Below are 17,335 nucleotides of genomic sequence, written 5' to 3'. Positions count from 1 at the left end.
ACATGCTGTGCAGTAATGCCATCTCTTAGCCGACTTGCTTCGCTTAACAGGTTTCTTACGGTTTCTTTGCGCTACTGAGCGTTTAGTCATTTGTTTACAAGCCATGACCATCAGACCAGATCCTTCTTGAGTCTTATAGTTATGAGCTCTCGTAAGGGTGGTCGTGATGACATCTGACACAATGTTTTTAGCAGCCGTTTTTAGGTGCGGCTTAGCGATGCTGAATCCTTTTTTTTAACAGTGGTATGGCCATTCGGAACAGACCTCTGAATAGACCTCCTAGGCCGGCACTGTACATAACGCCTCCTCCTGCATATCCGGGCATTCCTCCGCCGGCCTGATTACGGTAATAGTCGACATAATCATTCATATTCGCGCGGTGGTTATAATAATTCATTTTTCAATCAACGGATTGTTTCGATGGTAACTTTTTCCAGGACAAATTTCAAGGGATTGGCCGTCGTTCAATTCTATGTCGACGTCTGTGAAGACCGGCACGTAATGAGGTTGTCAGTAACCAACATGTGCTTATGTTAGTTCATTTTCAGAGATCGGATTGTTTCGATGGCTTAAAGTGCAGTTTTACAATGACTTTTCCATGAGAAAATGGTATTTCGAGGTTTTGGTCATCCTTCAATATCACGTCGATGTCTGTGATGACAGACTTGTTGACAGCCACGTAATGAGGCTTCTCGTAACGAATTGTAATTGATTCCTTATCTTTACCAGAAACATGAACACACCTCAAAAGGGGGATATACGAGTCGCCCACCATTTGGTATTCGATAATGTCGGTGTAAACATAGATTGCGTCGTCCGGTCGCACCCCTAAGATATTGGCGAGCTTGCCATAGAACGATATTGAAATGTTAGGCTTCGCTCTCAGAAAGACTTTGTTTGTCAAGCGGTCATGGCAAAAGAACCCCTACGGACCTAGTACTTCGTTTATCACTTGAATCACCACCTGAACATTAGTGTAGTACTAATGGGATTTATACTGAGCACCTTTGAAACAAATAAACCGGATAAGTAAGCACTCTTTGCATTGCGGTTGGGATTTGGGGTAAAGTCTATCCTTTTTCCGTCGGCAGCGCGGGTGGGGTGGGTGTGTAACGTAAAACCACCATCTTCCCGATTAAAGTTGTACCAGCTCCTAGGATATTCGATCTCGCACAATCCTACATGCCATCGTCCTTTCAAGTTGATAGAAGAGGCTAGTTTGGTTCTGTAACTAGATATCGTTCTTTGCACCGCTGTACAAGTTTTGAAAACTTGTGTATTTTTCGGTGCCAGAGCCAGATGCTCTTCGAATAGATCGTCGTCCCATTCTCTTGGTGGGGTTTGAGGAGAGTTGCTCGAGCATGCCATGTTGATGTCTGTGTATTTTACCCTCACTATTTTCCCGCTTTTATTTAACACAACCGGCCCCCGTTTATGCGTATGACGAAAGCGACGTATGAGGTGTGAACATGGGCCAGACAAATGGTCTAGAATATGACATGATTGACGAGCTAAAACGGTTTAAATCATGAGTACTGTGGCCCCATACAATTAGTGCCGCATTCCATGAGGGCGAAAGCCACAGCTGCCGATCGTAAACAACGCTTCGCTGTGTCGAGACAATCAGCTCATAGCGTGTTCTCACGTACATGAATAGGGGACATATTCCGGTCAATTTCACGCTATCAATGTAAAATAAATCATAGAAGATTAAAACGTCCAACGCTGTCACCCCGCCGGATATAAACAAGTTGAATTACACCCCCTTACAAAAGCGTGCCGTCACAACAATTTACAAGTCGGTGTGTATGCAGCTCAGGAATGTCTGAAACAGAGGCTTCTCAGTATATACAGGTATATATAATTGCTTTATTTATTTAATAATTTATATAACCAATTCTTTATTTATTTAATCACTTATTTATCTATTCATTGCTTTATTTATTCATAATTTCCTTTAAAACCCATATTTATTTATTCACGCATAAGATACGTGTCAAAACCTCATAAAAACATGCCCAAACATGATCCCCGGAAAATAGAGCCAAATGGGCTGTCCCTACAATATGGGAGGATACGGTCAAAAGGTCAACGCGACGTGGGCGGTCCCTTACTACGTGGGAGGATACGGTCAAAAGGTCAACGCAACGTGGGCGGTCCGGTCAAAAGGTCAACGCGAAGTGGGCGGTCCCTTACTACGTGGGAGGATACGGTCAAAAGGTCAACGCGAAGTGGGCGGTCCCTTACTACGTGGGCGGATACAGTCAAAAGGTCAACGCGAAGTGGGCGGTCTCTCACAACCTGGGTGGTCCAGAAGTAATTCAACCCCCCTCGCAAAGGTCACCATCAATCGTTTTGACAGAAGGTCCCCTATATTTACTACTAATGTACACCAAACCAAGACATGTTCAATGCACAACATTTTATTGGAATTTAGTGCAATGTTAATAATTTGTCAAATCAAATAACTGTAAACCTTCAACCCACAGCAACAGCAGGATTGGTGAAATATAATTCATTAATGAACATGAAAAGAGAACAAAAATCCATTAACTTGGCTTCTTACAAAATTCGACGACGTTCACTCCGGGCCGTACGCAGGATTTTAGAAATACCGAGGTCCAAAAACAAGTTTGTCAATTCAATTTTATTTAGATAGCGCTTTTCACAATGTGCATTGTTCTAGAGCAGCTTTACAGGAGAAAATAAGAAAAACTGAAAAACACAAAAAAGGTCAAACACAGCACAGTGCATGGTGTTTATAGAACAAGCAAGATTATTCTAGTAAATAATATCTAATAAATGCAGTCTCCCGGTGGTTTATTTAGCATATTTTGCATTACGTAAGTGAATGCTTGACTGAAAAGATGTGTCTTTAATCTAGATTTAAATTGGGAGAGTGTGTCTGACCCTCGCATAGTATCGGGGAGGCTATTCCAGAGTTTAGGTGCTACGTAGGAGAAAGCTCCGCCCCCTTTGGTGTCCCAAACAAAAAATATATACATTTCCCTTTGCTACATACGTGCATTTTAGAACAATTGGAGTGCAAATTAGACAACAATAGCTAAAGCCATGTCTGTCTTTTTATGTTTATCAGTGATGAGTAAACACATGGTCAATTGATATTTTTATACAAATATTGCTAAATTGAAATACAATCATTCTTTCAAGAGCATTTGGGTTTGGAATGACAAATGTAAGCACTATTCCTTTGACTTTTTGTGTAGCTACAGACATAGACATCAAATTACAAAAGTTGCAGGCACTTGTTTTTATTAAAAATAGTTAAAATAATACAATTGGCCATTTAGTCAGGTTCACTATTTAAATGTTTATTAGCGTCAAGCATGCTCAGATTGGGAGAGCAAACTCCCGAGCGCTCTGGAAATGGGGAGAAAGCGACGCAGCCAGCATTTTGCATGTGTTTTTAGATGTGACATGTGAATGGCCCCCTAACATTTCTATGATAAAACATTAAACATTTAGCGACGCGCTCTTTCACATAAAGCAGATTTGGTGCGCTCGAAACATGCTCCAAACTTCATAAAAATACATGTTATCAAAAATTCTTAATTTTATATTTTAGAAAACTGAATGTGCATTAGTCTGGAAACTCATAATTTTCTCCATAATCAATTTTATTTTTTCCATACTAATTCAGACCTTGAAAACAATCAAATAAAAATCCATACTTTTCCAAAACGCGTAGGAACCCAGTCCTTTTCATTTCAGCAAATAATTGTGTTTTATTCCCGGTTTCTTTGTTTCTCCTATTGAAAGCAGCCATTTTACGTGCGAGTGTTTTGCCACTCAAAGGGACGTGTTCTAGTATGCCTACCCTCTGTACTTTCATAAGCATGTATTTAATCTGTATTTATTTTGCATTTATACATTGTTCAAAATCACAAATCATTCGAATAATTTATAAACTCAGTAAAAAGTACAGTATAGTAAAGCACAAAATAAAACTCCCATATAACTAGAGCAAATAAATAGTTCACAAAAAATAATAATTATGTTGGTTAAATCAATGTCAATCACATACACATTCATTTATGTCATTTCCCTGTAGTGGACAAAAAAATAAAATACACAGACATTACATTGTTATAATTTTTTTTTCAAAAAGGTATGAAATATTGCTGTTTATTTTTTGCTTTTACTCTTATATACCCTTCCGACCTCCATCAATGTTATGACCTAAAACATCCTCACAGTTATCCCTTCACCTCATTCTATCCCTGCTACTTGGGCTGCACCGCTATGTGGCACATCCATATTCTTGTTGCCACATCGTGAAAGAACTGCTTATGCAAGTTATTCACCCTTGAAAGTGTCTCAGAGCAGTTCTGCTTCATCTTCCTCATCCTCAGAGCCCGATGGACCCTGACGGACCTCTTCATACCATTTATTAGTAAGAGTCTTCATCTGTATTCGCCCATGCAGCAGGTCCTTAAAAGAAAGGTACAATTGGTACGATTTGTAAGTGTTGAGTTGTCCACACAATTTAGAGAAAGTGTAACTGTGATTCTTAGATTTTAATTAAGAAAAAGCGAGTGGTGCTTGTACTAGGAAACTGCTGTTGCATTGTTTGCTCAAGGGTTCAAAATCAAAAGAGACCCCCAATAAGTCTTTTTAAAACTTGGATTAATATTTTTGAAGGGTAATAGCACACCACTCTTCAGGAGCCACATGTACTAAAAACAGTGTAAGACAAGTTACGTAGCTAAATGTAATACATACAGTTTGCTCCCTAATCCCTGAGTGTTAGCAACGGTAATAGTGATTCTTAACTTAAAACAAGCATGCAAGAAAACTCTACACTGTAAAAAGAGTGAAACTGGAGTGATCTGTTCTGAATGGCAGTCTTACCTCCTGTGTGAGTCTACGGGTAAAGAAAGGGTTCAAATATTTGGCATCAAGCCACAGAAAGCCTTTTAGGTCTTGCCTTTGAAAAATGTGAGCCTCATACTCTTCCTCGGTGATCTCAGACAAATGCTCAGACTCAATGGTGTTACCCTGAAAGAAATAAGAGCGATTGAGATGCTTAACTAACTGTACCTCTACAACAAGGTAATCACGGGCTATACATATATACAGTATATCATACACCTCATATTTTGACGGTTTAATTGAACCTGGTAGGGCATGAAATTTACATTTATATTTGACATTTATGTATTTGGCAGACGTTTTTATCCAAAGCGACTTACATTGCATTATACTATACAATTGTTTCGGAGTATGTGCGATCCCTGGGATTGAACCCATGACCTTGGCATTGCTAACGCCATGCTCTAACCACTGTGTATTAAAAATGCCAGTACTGCACAAATAGGCTCTCTGTAAATTACTTTTGGCCATGACTATACAAGTGTTTGTGTCAGTCCTTAAATCTTAATACACTGGAGGCTTTCCAAAAGTGCTGAAATTGGATGAGAACAGCACTGGAATGCTCTACTGTTATCGTGCCACAGGAACTGGTAAATGATATACATGCAGCGATCATGCACAATAGTTTAAGATTATGCATAATGTATGGGGTTTCAATGAAATTGAGACAATGCAGATTTTCAAACCATTTTCTCAGTTTTGCTCAGGTTAACGTCCTTCTTGTTCTTGCGCCGTGACTGGCTCTCCTCAATATCCATGATGCGAATAAGGGGCATGGTGCCGCCCCCTAGCAGCAGAATGGTGAAAAGTACGATGACTATGGTGGTGGTGCCAATGAGCTGGCGTTTCTCTATGGGCTCCAGACCCAGATGAAGGCTCAGGGCGTATGGGATGGCACCTCGCAACCCTGACCAAAAAAGAAAAAATTTGATTAGAGAGATACATACAGACAAGAGGGTAGCTGATGTCGTTAAATATTTTTAACGAGTTAATCGGAAAAAAATAATCACATGCGTTAACCATCACAGAAATTCTAGTGGCTTCCATTAAAATACCATTATGAACCATACATTTTTTTATTACAAAATTATTATTCCAATAGGATTTAATGGTTTTCTATTGATTCCCATCTGCATCTATTGTGTTTTGGACAGGGTTTTATTCTTTTTTTTCATCAGGGCAACCAACATAATGTAAAGAATATCCTGTGAAAGTATAATATTTAGATTTTAATTTAATTTAAATTTGACTGACTAATGCCATGTCAAAGACTTACAGTAAATTATATTGAAATAAATGGTTAAAATCAAACTCTGATGCTCATCACTAATTACTAGATTTTTGCCTAGTTTTCACAGGCACAACTTGCACTTATAAGCGTGACCCAGACTATTATTGACATTGATAATTAACGATAACAATTAACGATTAACAATGAACATTTGTGCAGATTTATCAAGCTCCGGTTATGCTTAGATTGCTGGCAGTGTCTCTAGACTAACTTTCACAAGTCTGGCCAGAAGTTCTCCTCTCTTATCATCTAAAACAATTATGAACATTGGAGTATGTACGCACAGAGTTTTCTCTCACTGTCTCCCTCATTTATCACCACACAAACAAACGTTAGTGAAGTTAGCTAGCTAAAAACAATTTAATACGCCAACAATCCCCTAGTTACGTTAATGATAATGAATATGCTTATTTTATTGAAGGATACGCAGTGGTTTTAAAAGTGGGGGCAAGTTATCAGCAGAAAGTATAATATACTGGCAAACAGATAAATGCGATTGCGACGCCGGGACGCTACCACGACGGAGGGGGACTCCGCGTACAGCGTAGCATGAGCCTCGTCGGGCTCATTGTCTGTAACATCTGCTACAGCTGTAGCGTCACCCGAAATGCTTGCCTTTCATGATCTCATTTTGTTTCATATCTCCTGGTTGCACCAAGGGTCCCGGTTGCACTTTTCTGACAAAAAATGATGTTGTTACGTATCCTCATGTTTTTTAAGTGGGTATACGGAAATCGTTGAACTTTTCTATACGGCGTATACCTGCGTATCACATAGACTACACCACTGGGTCACCCTATATGTAACATGAAACTGCTCAGGCAAACTGATCTTTGGTCTGGTGTTCATGTCTCTCGGCACAGTAGGGAAAAACAGTTGCGTCATTTCTGCTAACCTTTGAAAAAAAACCTTGGGGTACCACTTGGGAGTGATGGCCGCTGGATGACGTCACGCCCTAATTAACATGTTCAAGATGCTATTGCATCATATTTGTGCTGGCACATCAAAACCATTTGGCTTTTACTCTCTGAACATACTGTACTTTACTGCTTATTGCCCATTAAAGCAGTTTTCTTTTGTTGTCAGTCCTGATTTATAACTGCAACATTGTCTGTCAAAAACACCATACACCTTAAACTACTGCATCTGTCTGGGCAACAACTTGCATATTTACAGACGAAATGTGTTCATGTATATATATCCAAACAGTCAGTAACAGGTTTTGGAAACGTTGTTTTGCTCCCTGCCACTCACTGCACAGAGTAGACGCAGAGAAAGGTGATCCCTGCGCCGGGATAGCAAGACCTTGCTCTTGTGGGGTAGTACTGGTAACATTTTCCCACTGAATGAAAGCTAAGGTTTATCAAAAATTCTCAAGGTTTGTCGCTATGCGCTTCTTCTGAACAAAACTTCCTAAAAGGTTTGGAAAACTCACTAAATAAAGTGACAGAATTGCTACGTTAACAATTTTGGGTATACAAAGTTACTAGTTTCAACAAAAGCTAGATCACTACCTGTTGAGAGAAGGTTAGTTTTTTTTTTCATTTGTCTGTCAAGTATTCACAGAAGATATGGGTTTTAGGTAGTTTGTGAGATATGTGGTTGACAACATACAAACAACAAATGTAATGTAACAATTAAAATGCTCTCATCATAAACAGAAAACAAAGTTACTTACTAAATGTAACGGTTTCAGCACCACCGGCCACGCCCCCCATGTCGTCACCGCCAGCTCGCTTCACCCGTTCCCTCTCCCCGGAGTTCTGAACTCAGTTTCCCAGCATGCACCGCACATCCACCATTTTTGATTAGTCCACACCTGCATCACATCATCAGGATTCTATTTAAGTTTGCACCTTTTTGTTCTTCCCTGTTCAGTCTTGTTGTCTTCCCTGCAATTCTTTACCCCGATAAGTATACTTACCTGTTTTTGAATATTCCTGTTTTTGAAATACTTACCTGTTTTTGGATATTCCTGTTTTTGAAATACTTACCTGTTTTTGGATATTCCTGTTTTTGAAATACTTACCTGTTTTTGGATATTCCTGTTTTTGAAATACTTACCTGTTTTTGGATATTCCTGTTTTTGAAATACTTACCTGTTTTTGGATATTCCTGTTTTTGAAATACTTACCTGTTTTTGGATATTCCTGTTTTTGAAATACTTACCTGTTTTTGGATATTCCTGTTTTTGAAATACTTACCTGTTTTTGGATATTCCTGTTTTTGAAATACTTACCTGTTTTTGGATATTCCTGTTTTTGAAATACTTACCTGTTTTTGGATATTCCTGTTTTTGAAATACTTACCTGTTTTTGGATATTCCTGTTTTTGAAATACTTACCTGTTTTTGGATATTCCTGTTTTTGAAATACTTACCTGTTTTTGGATATTCCTGTTTTTGAAATACTTACCTGTTTTTGGATATTCCTGTTTTTGAAATACTTACCTGTTTTTGGATATTCCTGTTTTTGAAATACTTACCTGTTTTTGGATATTCCTGTTTTTGAAATACTTACCTGTTTTTGGATATTCCTGTTTTTGAAATACTTACCTGTTTTTGGATATTCCTGTTTTTGAAATACTTACCTGTTTTTGGATATTCCTGTTTTTGAAATACTTACCTGTTTTTGGATATTCCTGTTTTTGAAATACTTACCTGTTTTTGGATATTCCTGTTTTTGAAATACTTACCTGTTTTTGGATATTCCTGTTTTTGAAATACTTACCTGTTTTTGGATATTCCTGTTTTTGAAATACTTACCTGTTTTTGGATATTCCTGTTTTTGAAATACTTACCTGTTTTTGGATATTCCTGTTTTTGAAATACTTACCTGTTTTTGGATATTCCTGTTTTTGAAATACTTACCTGTTTTTGGATATTCCTGTTTTTGAAATACTTACCTGTTTTTGGATATTCCTGTTTTTGAAATACTTACCTGTTTTTGGATATTCCTGTTTTTGAAATACTTACCTGTTTTTGGATATTCCTGTTTTTGAAATACTTACCTGTTTTTGGATATTCCTGTTTTTGAAATACTTACCTGTTTTTGGATATTCCTGTTTTTGAAATACTTACCTGTTTTTGGATATTCCTGTTTTTGAAATACTTACCTGTTTTTGGATATTCCTGTTTTTGAAATACTTACCTGTTTTTGGATATTCCTGTTTTTGAAATACTTACCTGTTTTTGGATATTCCTGTTTTTGAAATACTTACCTGTTTTTGGATATTCCTGTTTTTGAAATACTTACCTGTTTTTGGATATTCCTGTTTTTGAAATACTTACCTGTTTTTGGATATTCCTGTTTTTGAAATACTTACCTGTTTTTGGATATTCCTGTTTTTGAAATACTTACCTGTTTTTGGATATTCCTGTTTTTGAAATACTTACCTGTTTTTGGATATTCCTGTTTTTGAAATACTTACCTGTTTTTGGATATTCCTGTTTTTGAAATACTTACCTGTTTTTGGATATTCCTGTTTTTGAAATACTTACCTGTTTTTGGATATTCCTGTTTTTGAAATACTTACCTGTTTTTGGATATTCCTGTTTTTGAAATACTTACCTGTTTTTGGATATTCCTGTTTTTGAAATACTTACCTGTTTTTGGATATTCCTGTTTTTGAAATACTTACCTGTTTTTGGATATTCCTGTTTTTGAAATACTTACCTGTTTTTGGATATTCCTGTTTTTGAAATACTTACCTGTTTTTGGATATTCCTGTTTTTGAAATACTTACCTGTTTTTGGATATTCCTGTTTTTGAAATACTTACCTGTTTTTGGATATTCCTGTTTTTGAAATACTTACCTGTTTTTGGATATTCCTGTTTTTGAAATACTTACCTGTTTTTGGATATTCCTGTTTTTGAAATACTTACCTGTTTTTGGATATTCCTGTTTTTGAAATACTTACCTGTTTTTGGATATTCCTGTTTTTGAAATACTTACCTGTTTTTGGATATTCCTGTTTTTGAAATACTTACCTGTTTTTGGATATTCCTGTTTTTGAAATACTTACCTGTTTTTGGATATTCCTGTTTTTGAAATACTTACCTGTTTTTGGATATTCCTGTTTTTGAAATACTTACCTGTTTTTGGATATTCCTGTTTTTGAAATACTTACCTGTTTTTGGATATTCCTGTTTTTGAAATACTTACCTGTTTTTGGATATTCCTGTTTTTGAAATACTTACCTGTTTTTGGATATTCCTGTTTTTGAAATACTTACCTGTTTTTGGATATTCCTGTTTTTGAAATACTTACCTGTTTTTGGATATTCCTGTTTTTGAAATACTTACCTGTTTTTGGATATTCCTGTTTTTGAAATACTTACCTGTTTTTGGATATTCCTGTTTTTGAAATACTTACCTGTTTTTGGATATTCCTGTTTTTGAAATACTTACCTGTTTTTGGATATTCCTGTTTTTGAAATACTTACCTGTTTTTGGATATTCCTGTTTTTGAAATACTTACCTGTTTTTGGATATTCCTGTTTTTGAAATACTTACCTGTTTTTGGATATTCCTGTTTTTGAAATACTTACCTGTTTTTGGATATTCCTGTTTTTGAAATACTTACCTGTTTTTGGATATTCCTGTTTTTGAAATACTTACCTGTTTTTGGATATTCCTGTTTTTGAAATACTTACCTGTTTTTGGATATTCCTGTTTTTGAAATACTTACCTGTTTTTGGATATTCCTGTTTTTGAAATACTTACCTGTTTTTGGATATTCCTGTTTTTGAAATACTTACCTGTTTTTGGATATTCCTGTTTTTGAAATACTTACCTGTTTTTGGATATTCCTGTTTTTGAAATACTTACCTGTTTTTGGATATTCCTGTTTTTGAAATACTTACCTGTTTTTGGATATTCCTGTTTTTGAAATACTTACCTGTTTTTGGATATTCCTGTTTTTGAAATACTTACCTGTTTTTGGATATTCCTGTTTTTGAAATACTTACCTGTTTTTGGATATTCCTGTTTTTGAAATACTTACCTGTTTTTGGATATTCCTGTTTTTGAAATACTTACCTGTTTTTGGATATTCCTGTTTTTGAAATACTTACCTGTTTTTGGATATTCCTGTTTTTGAAATACTTACCTGTTTTTGGATATTCCTGTTTTTGAAATACTTACCTGTTTTTGGATATTCCTGTTTTTGAAATACTTACCTGTTTTTGGATATTCCTGTTTTTGAAATACTTACCTGTTTTTGGATATTCCTGTTTTTGAAATACTTACCTGTTTTTGGATATTCCTGTTTTTGAAATACTTACCTGTTTTTGGATATTCCTGTTTTTGAAATACTTACCTGTTTTTGGATATTCCTGTTTTTGAAATACTTACCTGTTTTTGGATATTCCTGTTTTTGAAATACTTACCTGTTTTTGGATATTCCTGTTTTTGAAATACTTACCTGTTTTTGGATATTCCTGTTTTTGAAATACTTACCTGTTTTTGGATATTCCTGTTTTTGAAATACTTACCTGTTTTTGGATATTCCTGTTTTTGAAATACTTACCTGTTTTTGGATATTCCTGTTTTTGAAATACTTACCTGTTTTTGGATATTCCTGTTTTTGAAATACTTACCTGTTTTTGGATATTCCTGTTTTTGAAATACTTACCTGTTTTTGGATATTCCTGTTTTTGAAATACTTACCTGTTTTTGGATATTCCTGTTTTTGAAATACTTACCTGTTTTTGGATATTCCTGTTTTTGAAATACTTACCTGTTTTTGGATATTCCTGTTTTTGAAATACTTACCTGTTTTTGGATATTCCTGTTTTTGAAATACTTACCTGTTTTTGGATATTCCTGTTTTTGAAATACTTACCTGTTTTTGGATATTCCTGTTTTTGAAATACTTACCTGTTTTTGGATATTCCTGTTTTTGAAATACTTACCTGTTTTTGGATATTCCTGTTTTTGAAATACTTACCTGTTTTTGGATATTCCTGTTTTTGAAATACTTACCTGTTTTTGGATATTCCTGTTTTTGAAATACTTACCTGTTTTTGGATATTCCTGTTTTTGAAATACTTACCTGTTTTTGGATATTCCTGTTTTTGAAATACTTACCTGTTTTTGGATATTCCTGTTTTTGAAATACTTACCTGTTTTTGGATATTCCTGTTTTTGAAATACTTACCTGTTTTTGGATATTCCTGTTTTTGAAATACTTACCTGTTTTTGGATATTCCTGTTTTTGAAATACTTACCTGTTTTTGGATATTCCTGTTTTTGAAATACTTACCTGTTTTTGGATATTCCTGTTTTTGAAATACTTACCTGTTTTTGGATATTCCTGTTTTTGAAATACTTACCTGTTTTTGGATATTCCTGTTTTTGAAATACTTACCTGTTTTTGGATATTCCTGTTTTTGAAATACTTACCTGTTTTTGGATATTCCTGTTTTTGAAATACTTACCTGTTTTTGGATATTCCTGTTTTTGAAATACTTACCTGTTTTTGGATATTCCTGTTTTTGAAATACTTACCTGTTTTTGGATATTCCTGTTTTTGAAATACTTACCTGTTTTTGGATATTCCTGTTTTTGAAATACTTACCTGTTTTTGGATATTCCTGTTTTTGAAATACTTACCTGTTTTTGGATATTCCTGTTTTTGAAATACTTACCTGTTTTTGGATATTCCTGTTTTTGAAATACTTACCTGTTTTTGGATATTCCTGTTTTTGAAATACTTACCTGTTTTTGGATATTCCTGTTTTTGAAATACTTACCTGTTTTTGGATATTCCTGTTTTTGAAATACTTACCTGTTTTTGGATATTCCTGTTTTTGAAATACTTACCTGTTTTTGGATATTCCTGTTTTTGAAATACTTACCTGTTTTTGGATATTCCTGTTTTTGAAATACTTACCTGTTTTTGGATATTCCTGTTTTTGAAATACTTACCTGTTTTTGGATATTCCTGTTTTTGAAATACTTACCTGTTTTTGGATATTCCTGTTTTTGAAATACTTACCTGTTTTTGGATATTCCTGTTTTTGAAATACTTACCTGTTTTTGGATATTCCTGTTTTTGAAATACTTACCTGTTTTTGGATATTCCTGTTTTTGAAATACTTACCTGTTTTTGGATATTCCTGTTTTTGAAATACTTACCTGTTTTTGGATATTCCTGTTTTTGAAATACTTACCTGTTTTTGGATATTCCTGTTTTTGAAATACTTACCTGTTTTTGGATATTCCTGTTTTTGAAATACTTACCTGTTTTTGGATATTCCTGTTTTTGAAATACTTACCTGTTTTTGGATATTCCTGTTTTTGAAATACTTACCTGTTTTTGGATATTCCTGTTTTTGAAATACTTACCTGTTTTTGGATATTCCTGTTTTTGAAATACTTACCTGTTTTTGGATATTCCTGTTTTTGAAATACTTACCTGTTTTTGGATATTCCTGTTTTTGAAATACTTACCTGTTTTTGGATATTCCTGTTTTTGAAATACTTACCTGTTTTTGGATATTCCTGTTTTTGAAATACTTACCTGTTTTTGGATATTCCTGTTTTTGAAATACTTACCTGTTTTTGGATATTCCTGTTTTTGAAATACTTACCTGTTTTTGGATATTCCTGTTTTTGAAATACTTACCTGTTTTTGGATATTCCTGTTTTTGAAATACTTACCTGTTTTTGGATATTCCTGTTTTTGAAATACTTACCTGTTTTTGGATATTCCTGTTTTTGAAATACTTACCTGTTTTTGGATATTCCCGTTTTTGAAATACTTACCTGTTTTTGGATATTCCTGTTTTTGAAATACTTACCTGTTTTTGGATATTCCTGTTTTTGAAATACTTACCTGTTTTTGGATATTCCTGTTTTTGAAATACTTACCTGTTTTTGGATATTCCTGTTTTTGAAATACTTACCTGTTTTTGGATATTCTTGTTTTTGAAATACTTACCTGTTTTTGGATATTCCCATTTTTGAAATACTTACCTGTTTTTGGATATTCCTGTTTTTGAAATAAACTCCTTTTTCTTATCTACCTCCGTGGTGTGCTCTCCGTCTACCAGAACCCTGACACTAAACATGTCATTCATACCAACGTACAGGGTCACAAATGTTTACATGCTGATCAATAATGCTATTGCTAAACGTTATGGTTCATAAAATATTACAAATCTGGTTGAAAGGTTGGAAACATATAGCAAACAGTAAACAGACTGACAGATACAAATACTTTAAAATTGCTGCATTTTGTTTACTGTTGTGTGTCCATTTACCTGCTCTGCGTGTCTGCACTACTGTTGTTAAAATAAGCACGTGTCTGCTGCTCTTCATGCGGCGCGTCTTTAGCGGGAGAGAAGCAGCGCGCGGAGCGGAAAGAGTTAAAATGTAGAGCGTAAGGTGCGAGATAAAGATATTAGAGGATATAGCGCCAAAAGATCAATTACATAAATGTTCCTGAGAGCGCGTGTGATGTGATTCTCCGTTGTGTAGACGCGCGGCCCAATTTAAACAACCAAAATAGTAAAATGTTTTAAATGGTTTATCAGGCTGTCTCGCGGTCCGGATGGAACGAAGCAAAGGTCCGGATCCGGCCCACCAATTCAGGAATGTGGCAGCCGCAGCAAGTGCGCATTCAGAGACGAGCCCCATTCACCAATTGTATTGTCATGAAAGCGTGGTCTGTCAAAACATATCAAAACATTAAAAATAAAACTATTGATCCAGTTTACAAAATGAAAGCACGTTGTGAAATATATGCCAGGGCATTAAACAGGACGTGATGAGATTGGTGGATAGCCACCGGACCCGCGGGTTACATAAACATTGAAGAAACAGTGTTTTTTTTTTCTTTATTTTAGGCCTCATGATTCTTATCATTCGTTTCAAACTACCTTTTTACCACAAGAGCGTTAAAACAGATCATAATATTAAATTGACCAAGCAAAAATGAGGTCTGTGCGGTGCGAGGCAAGAAACTGGTGACTCTTCTTTCTGTGTGAATATTTTTCGCATCATCAGCCAAAATATCAGAAACAGTTTATATGTTTTGTAGCTCAACTTCTGACAAGTTAAACATCTTATTTGGAATACATTTAAACTGCTATGTGCCAAAATAATTCGGTTCTTGAATGAATTGCAAGGCTCAATGCTTTAGACTGGCAGAAAAAATGATCCTATATGAACCTCTGTGATCATAACACATTTGTTCTAATGATTTAATGATTACTTTGTCCTGCATTTGGCTCATTCTCCACCTATATCGCTTTTTTTGTCATATAAACTTTAATAACTCTTGTTTTAATCTTTAATGTGTTGCCTCCTGTCATGTAATAAGGAATTTATCACAGGGCTCTAGACTAATTTTTCCCACTGGTCGCGCTGGTGCGACTCACTTTCTCAGTTGGTCGCACCAACATACAATTTGGTGACACCCTTTTTTAAAGTAATCAAAATGACCTTGCATAATGACCTCAGTTGATGAATCGTTCTGTTAATTTGTCACTCTGTCTTTTAAAATAGACCGCTTCATATTTGCGCTTTAACACTTGTGAGCCCAATAAATCCAAGATAAATGCAAAGAAACTTTGTATTTGTTATTTTGTATAGTTGTTATTATTTAGTTTCATATTCAAGTTCTATATTGGCTATGAAATGATCTGTCACAAATAGAACCCGTCACTCTTCACAATCCTCCTTTATTGCCCTCTTTGCAAAAAGCTGTATTTTTGCCACTGGCCTTCTTTATTTTTACCACATAAAATGAAATCAAATTAGTTAGCTCAAAACTCAGAACTAAATTATTATATATGTACTTTACTACACATTGTCATAAATAAACTTTAAATACTAAATCTTACTAACCACTCTTGTTAAATGGTCAAAGCACGCTTGTGTTCTGATGTGTTTTGAGTGACTGATTTGAGTCTGGTGAGTTCAGAGTATGATATATGAGTTGTTTCAACAAAATGAATCGGTTCAAATGAGTCATTATGTCGCGAATTGGATAATAGCGGACATTGACGTGCTGTTTGTTTTTCACAGCTGTTAGGACATCGCAAAAGATAGAAGTTAACATGGAAAACACTTCATTGGATAGATTTTTTTTTATGCACTCGCACCAATGAGACCCTGTGAAATTTTTATCCCGCACGTTATAAAAAAACGATCGCATTTGCGAGCATTTTGGTCGCAGTCTAGAGCCCTGTATCACATTAAATTTCAATGTTTCACAGTACATGTGGTTAAATACTGAAGGTGCAAACCCTCCCTAAATGTTTTTTAACTGCCGCCCTTCCCCATCGGCGGCAGTCGACGTGGCGGTAGTAAGCATTCTGGTTGACTATCTACTGTATGTTTACCTACAGAATCTGTTTTGACTGGCTAAACAGATAATTAAAAAGAGAGGAAACAGAGAGGGGAAAGAGAGAAAAAGAATGGAAATTGTTTATTTCATGTAAGGACTTTCTTTATATGGTTATTACAAATGATAATAACAAAATATAGTTTTTTGCAAGACAGTACAGTGCAGAGAAATAGGAAACGATGGGATGAGAGAGAGGGCTACAGGAGCCGGGAAAGGACCACAAGCCAGGATTCGAACAGGTACCGACCAAACACAAAACAAAAACTTAAAGTCATCTATTAGACCGTCTTACCACTGAACCACATTATGAACATCATTTTGGGGGTGATTTTGTGATCTCTGAAGAAGTTGAGAAGGAAGGAGAGAGGGAAGATATTCACAGCCCGTCCCACAAGTATCAGGACCTGTGACAGGAATACACTTCATGAGAAACCCATACAAAGACATATAGCCATATTTACAAATATTCAAGTTCATTACTATACTGTAACGTGGCAGTGTTTTCCCCTGTGAACTAGTTTTATTGAGTCATAGATTTTTGTCATTATTTTCACCTGTTGTCTCATTAATTAAGCTTATTCGTTCCCATTGTGTGCCCATATACACCCTGTGTTCTTCATTCTTTGTTTTATTCGATAGTAACCTGTCATTTGAAAGCCATATGGCCAAAACCTGTAAAACCGCGTTTTTCCATTTTAAGAATATATCTAAACTACATCATATGCTGTCACTATCAGATGCAGAGAAGTTAATTCACGCATTCATGACATCAAGACTAGATTACTGTAATGCACT

The 17,335-nt window shown here is 35.4% G+C and overlaps 1 protein-coding gene across 1 annotated transcript in view; it reads right to left on the bottom strand.

Moving 5' to 3' along the window:
* Nucleotides 1-3,256: 3,256 nt before the first annotated feature.
* slc9a8 (solute carrier family 9 member 8) overlaps nucleotides 3,257-17,335 on the bottom strand; it is a 104,688-nt gene continuing 90,609 nt past the window's right edge. The window contains exons 13-16 of the mRNA XM_057327176.1: nucleotides 16,833-16,944; nucleotides 5,580-5,800; nucleotides 4,873-5,019; nucleotides 3,257-4,452 (exon numbers count right to left, since the gene is read on the bottom strand). Of these exons, the coding sequence (XP_057183159.1) occupies nucleotides 4,339-4,452; nucleotides 4,873-5,019; nucleotides 5,580-5,800; nucleotides 16,833-16,944 (594 nt within the window). The 3' untranslated portion in view covers nucleotides 3,257-4,338. The remainder of the gene's footprint in view (nucleotides 4,453-4,872; nucleotides 5,020-5,579; nucleotides 5,801-16,832; nucleotides 16,945-17,335) is intronic.

Source organism: Triplophysa rosa, unplaced genomic scaffold, assembly GCF_024868665.1.
Source record: "Triplophysa rosa unplaced genomic scaffold, Trosa_1v2 scaffold180_ERROPOS751398+, whole genome shotgun sequence".
Lineage (NCBI taxonomy): Eukaryota > Metazoa > Chordata > Actinopteri > Cypriniformes > Nemacheilidae > Triplophysa > Triplophysa rosa.
Note: the sequence above shows the minus strand (reverse complement) of the source record. Positions and strands in the feature narration are given on the sequence as shown.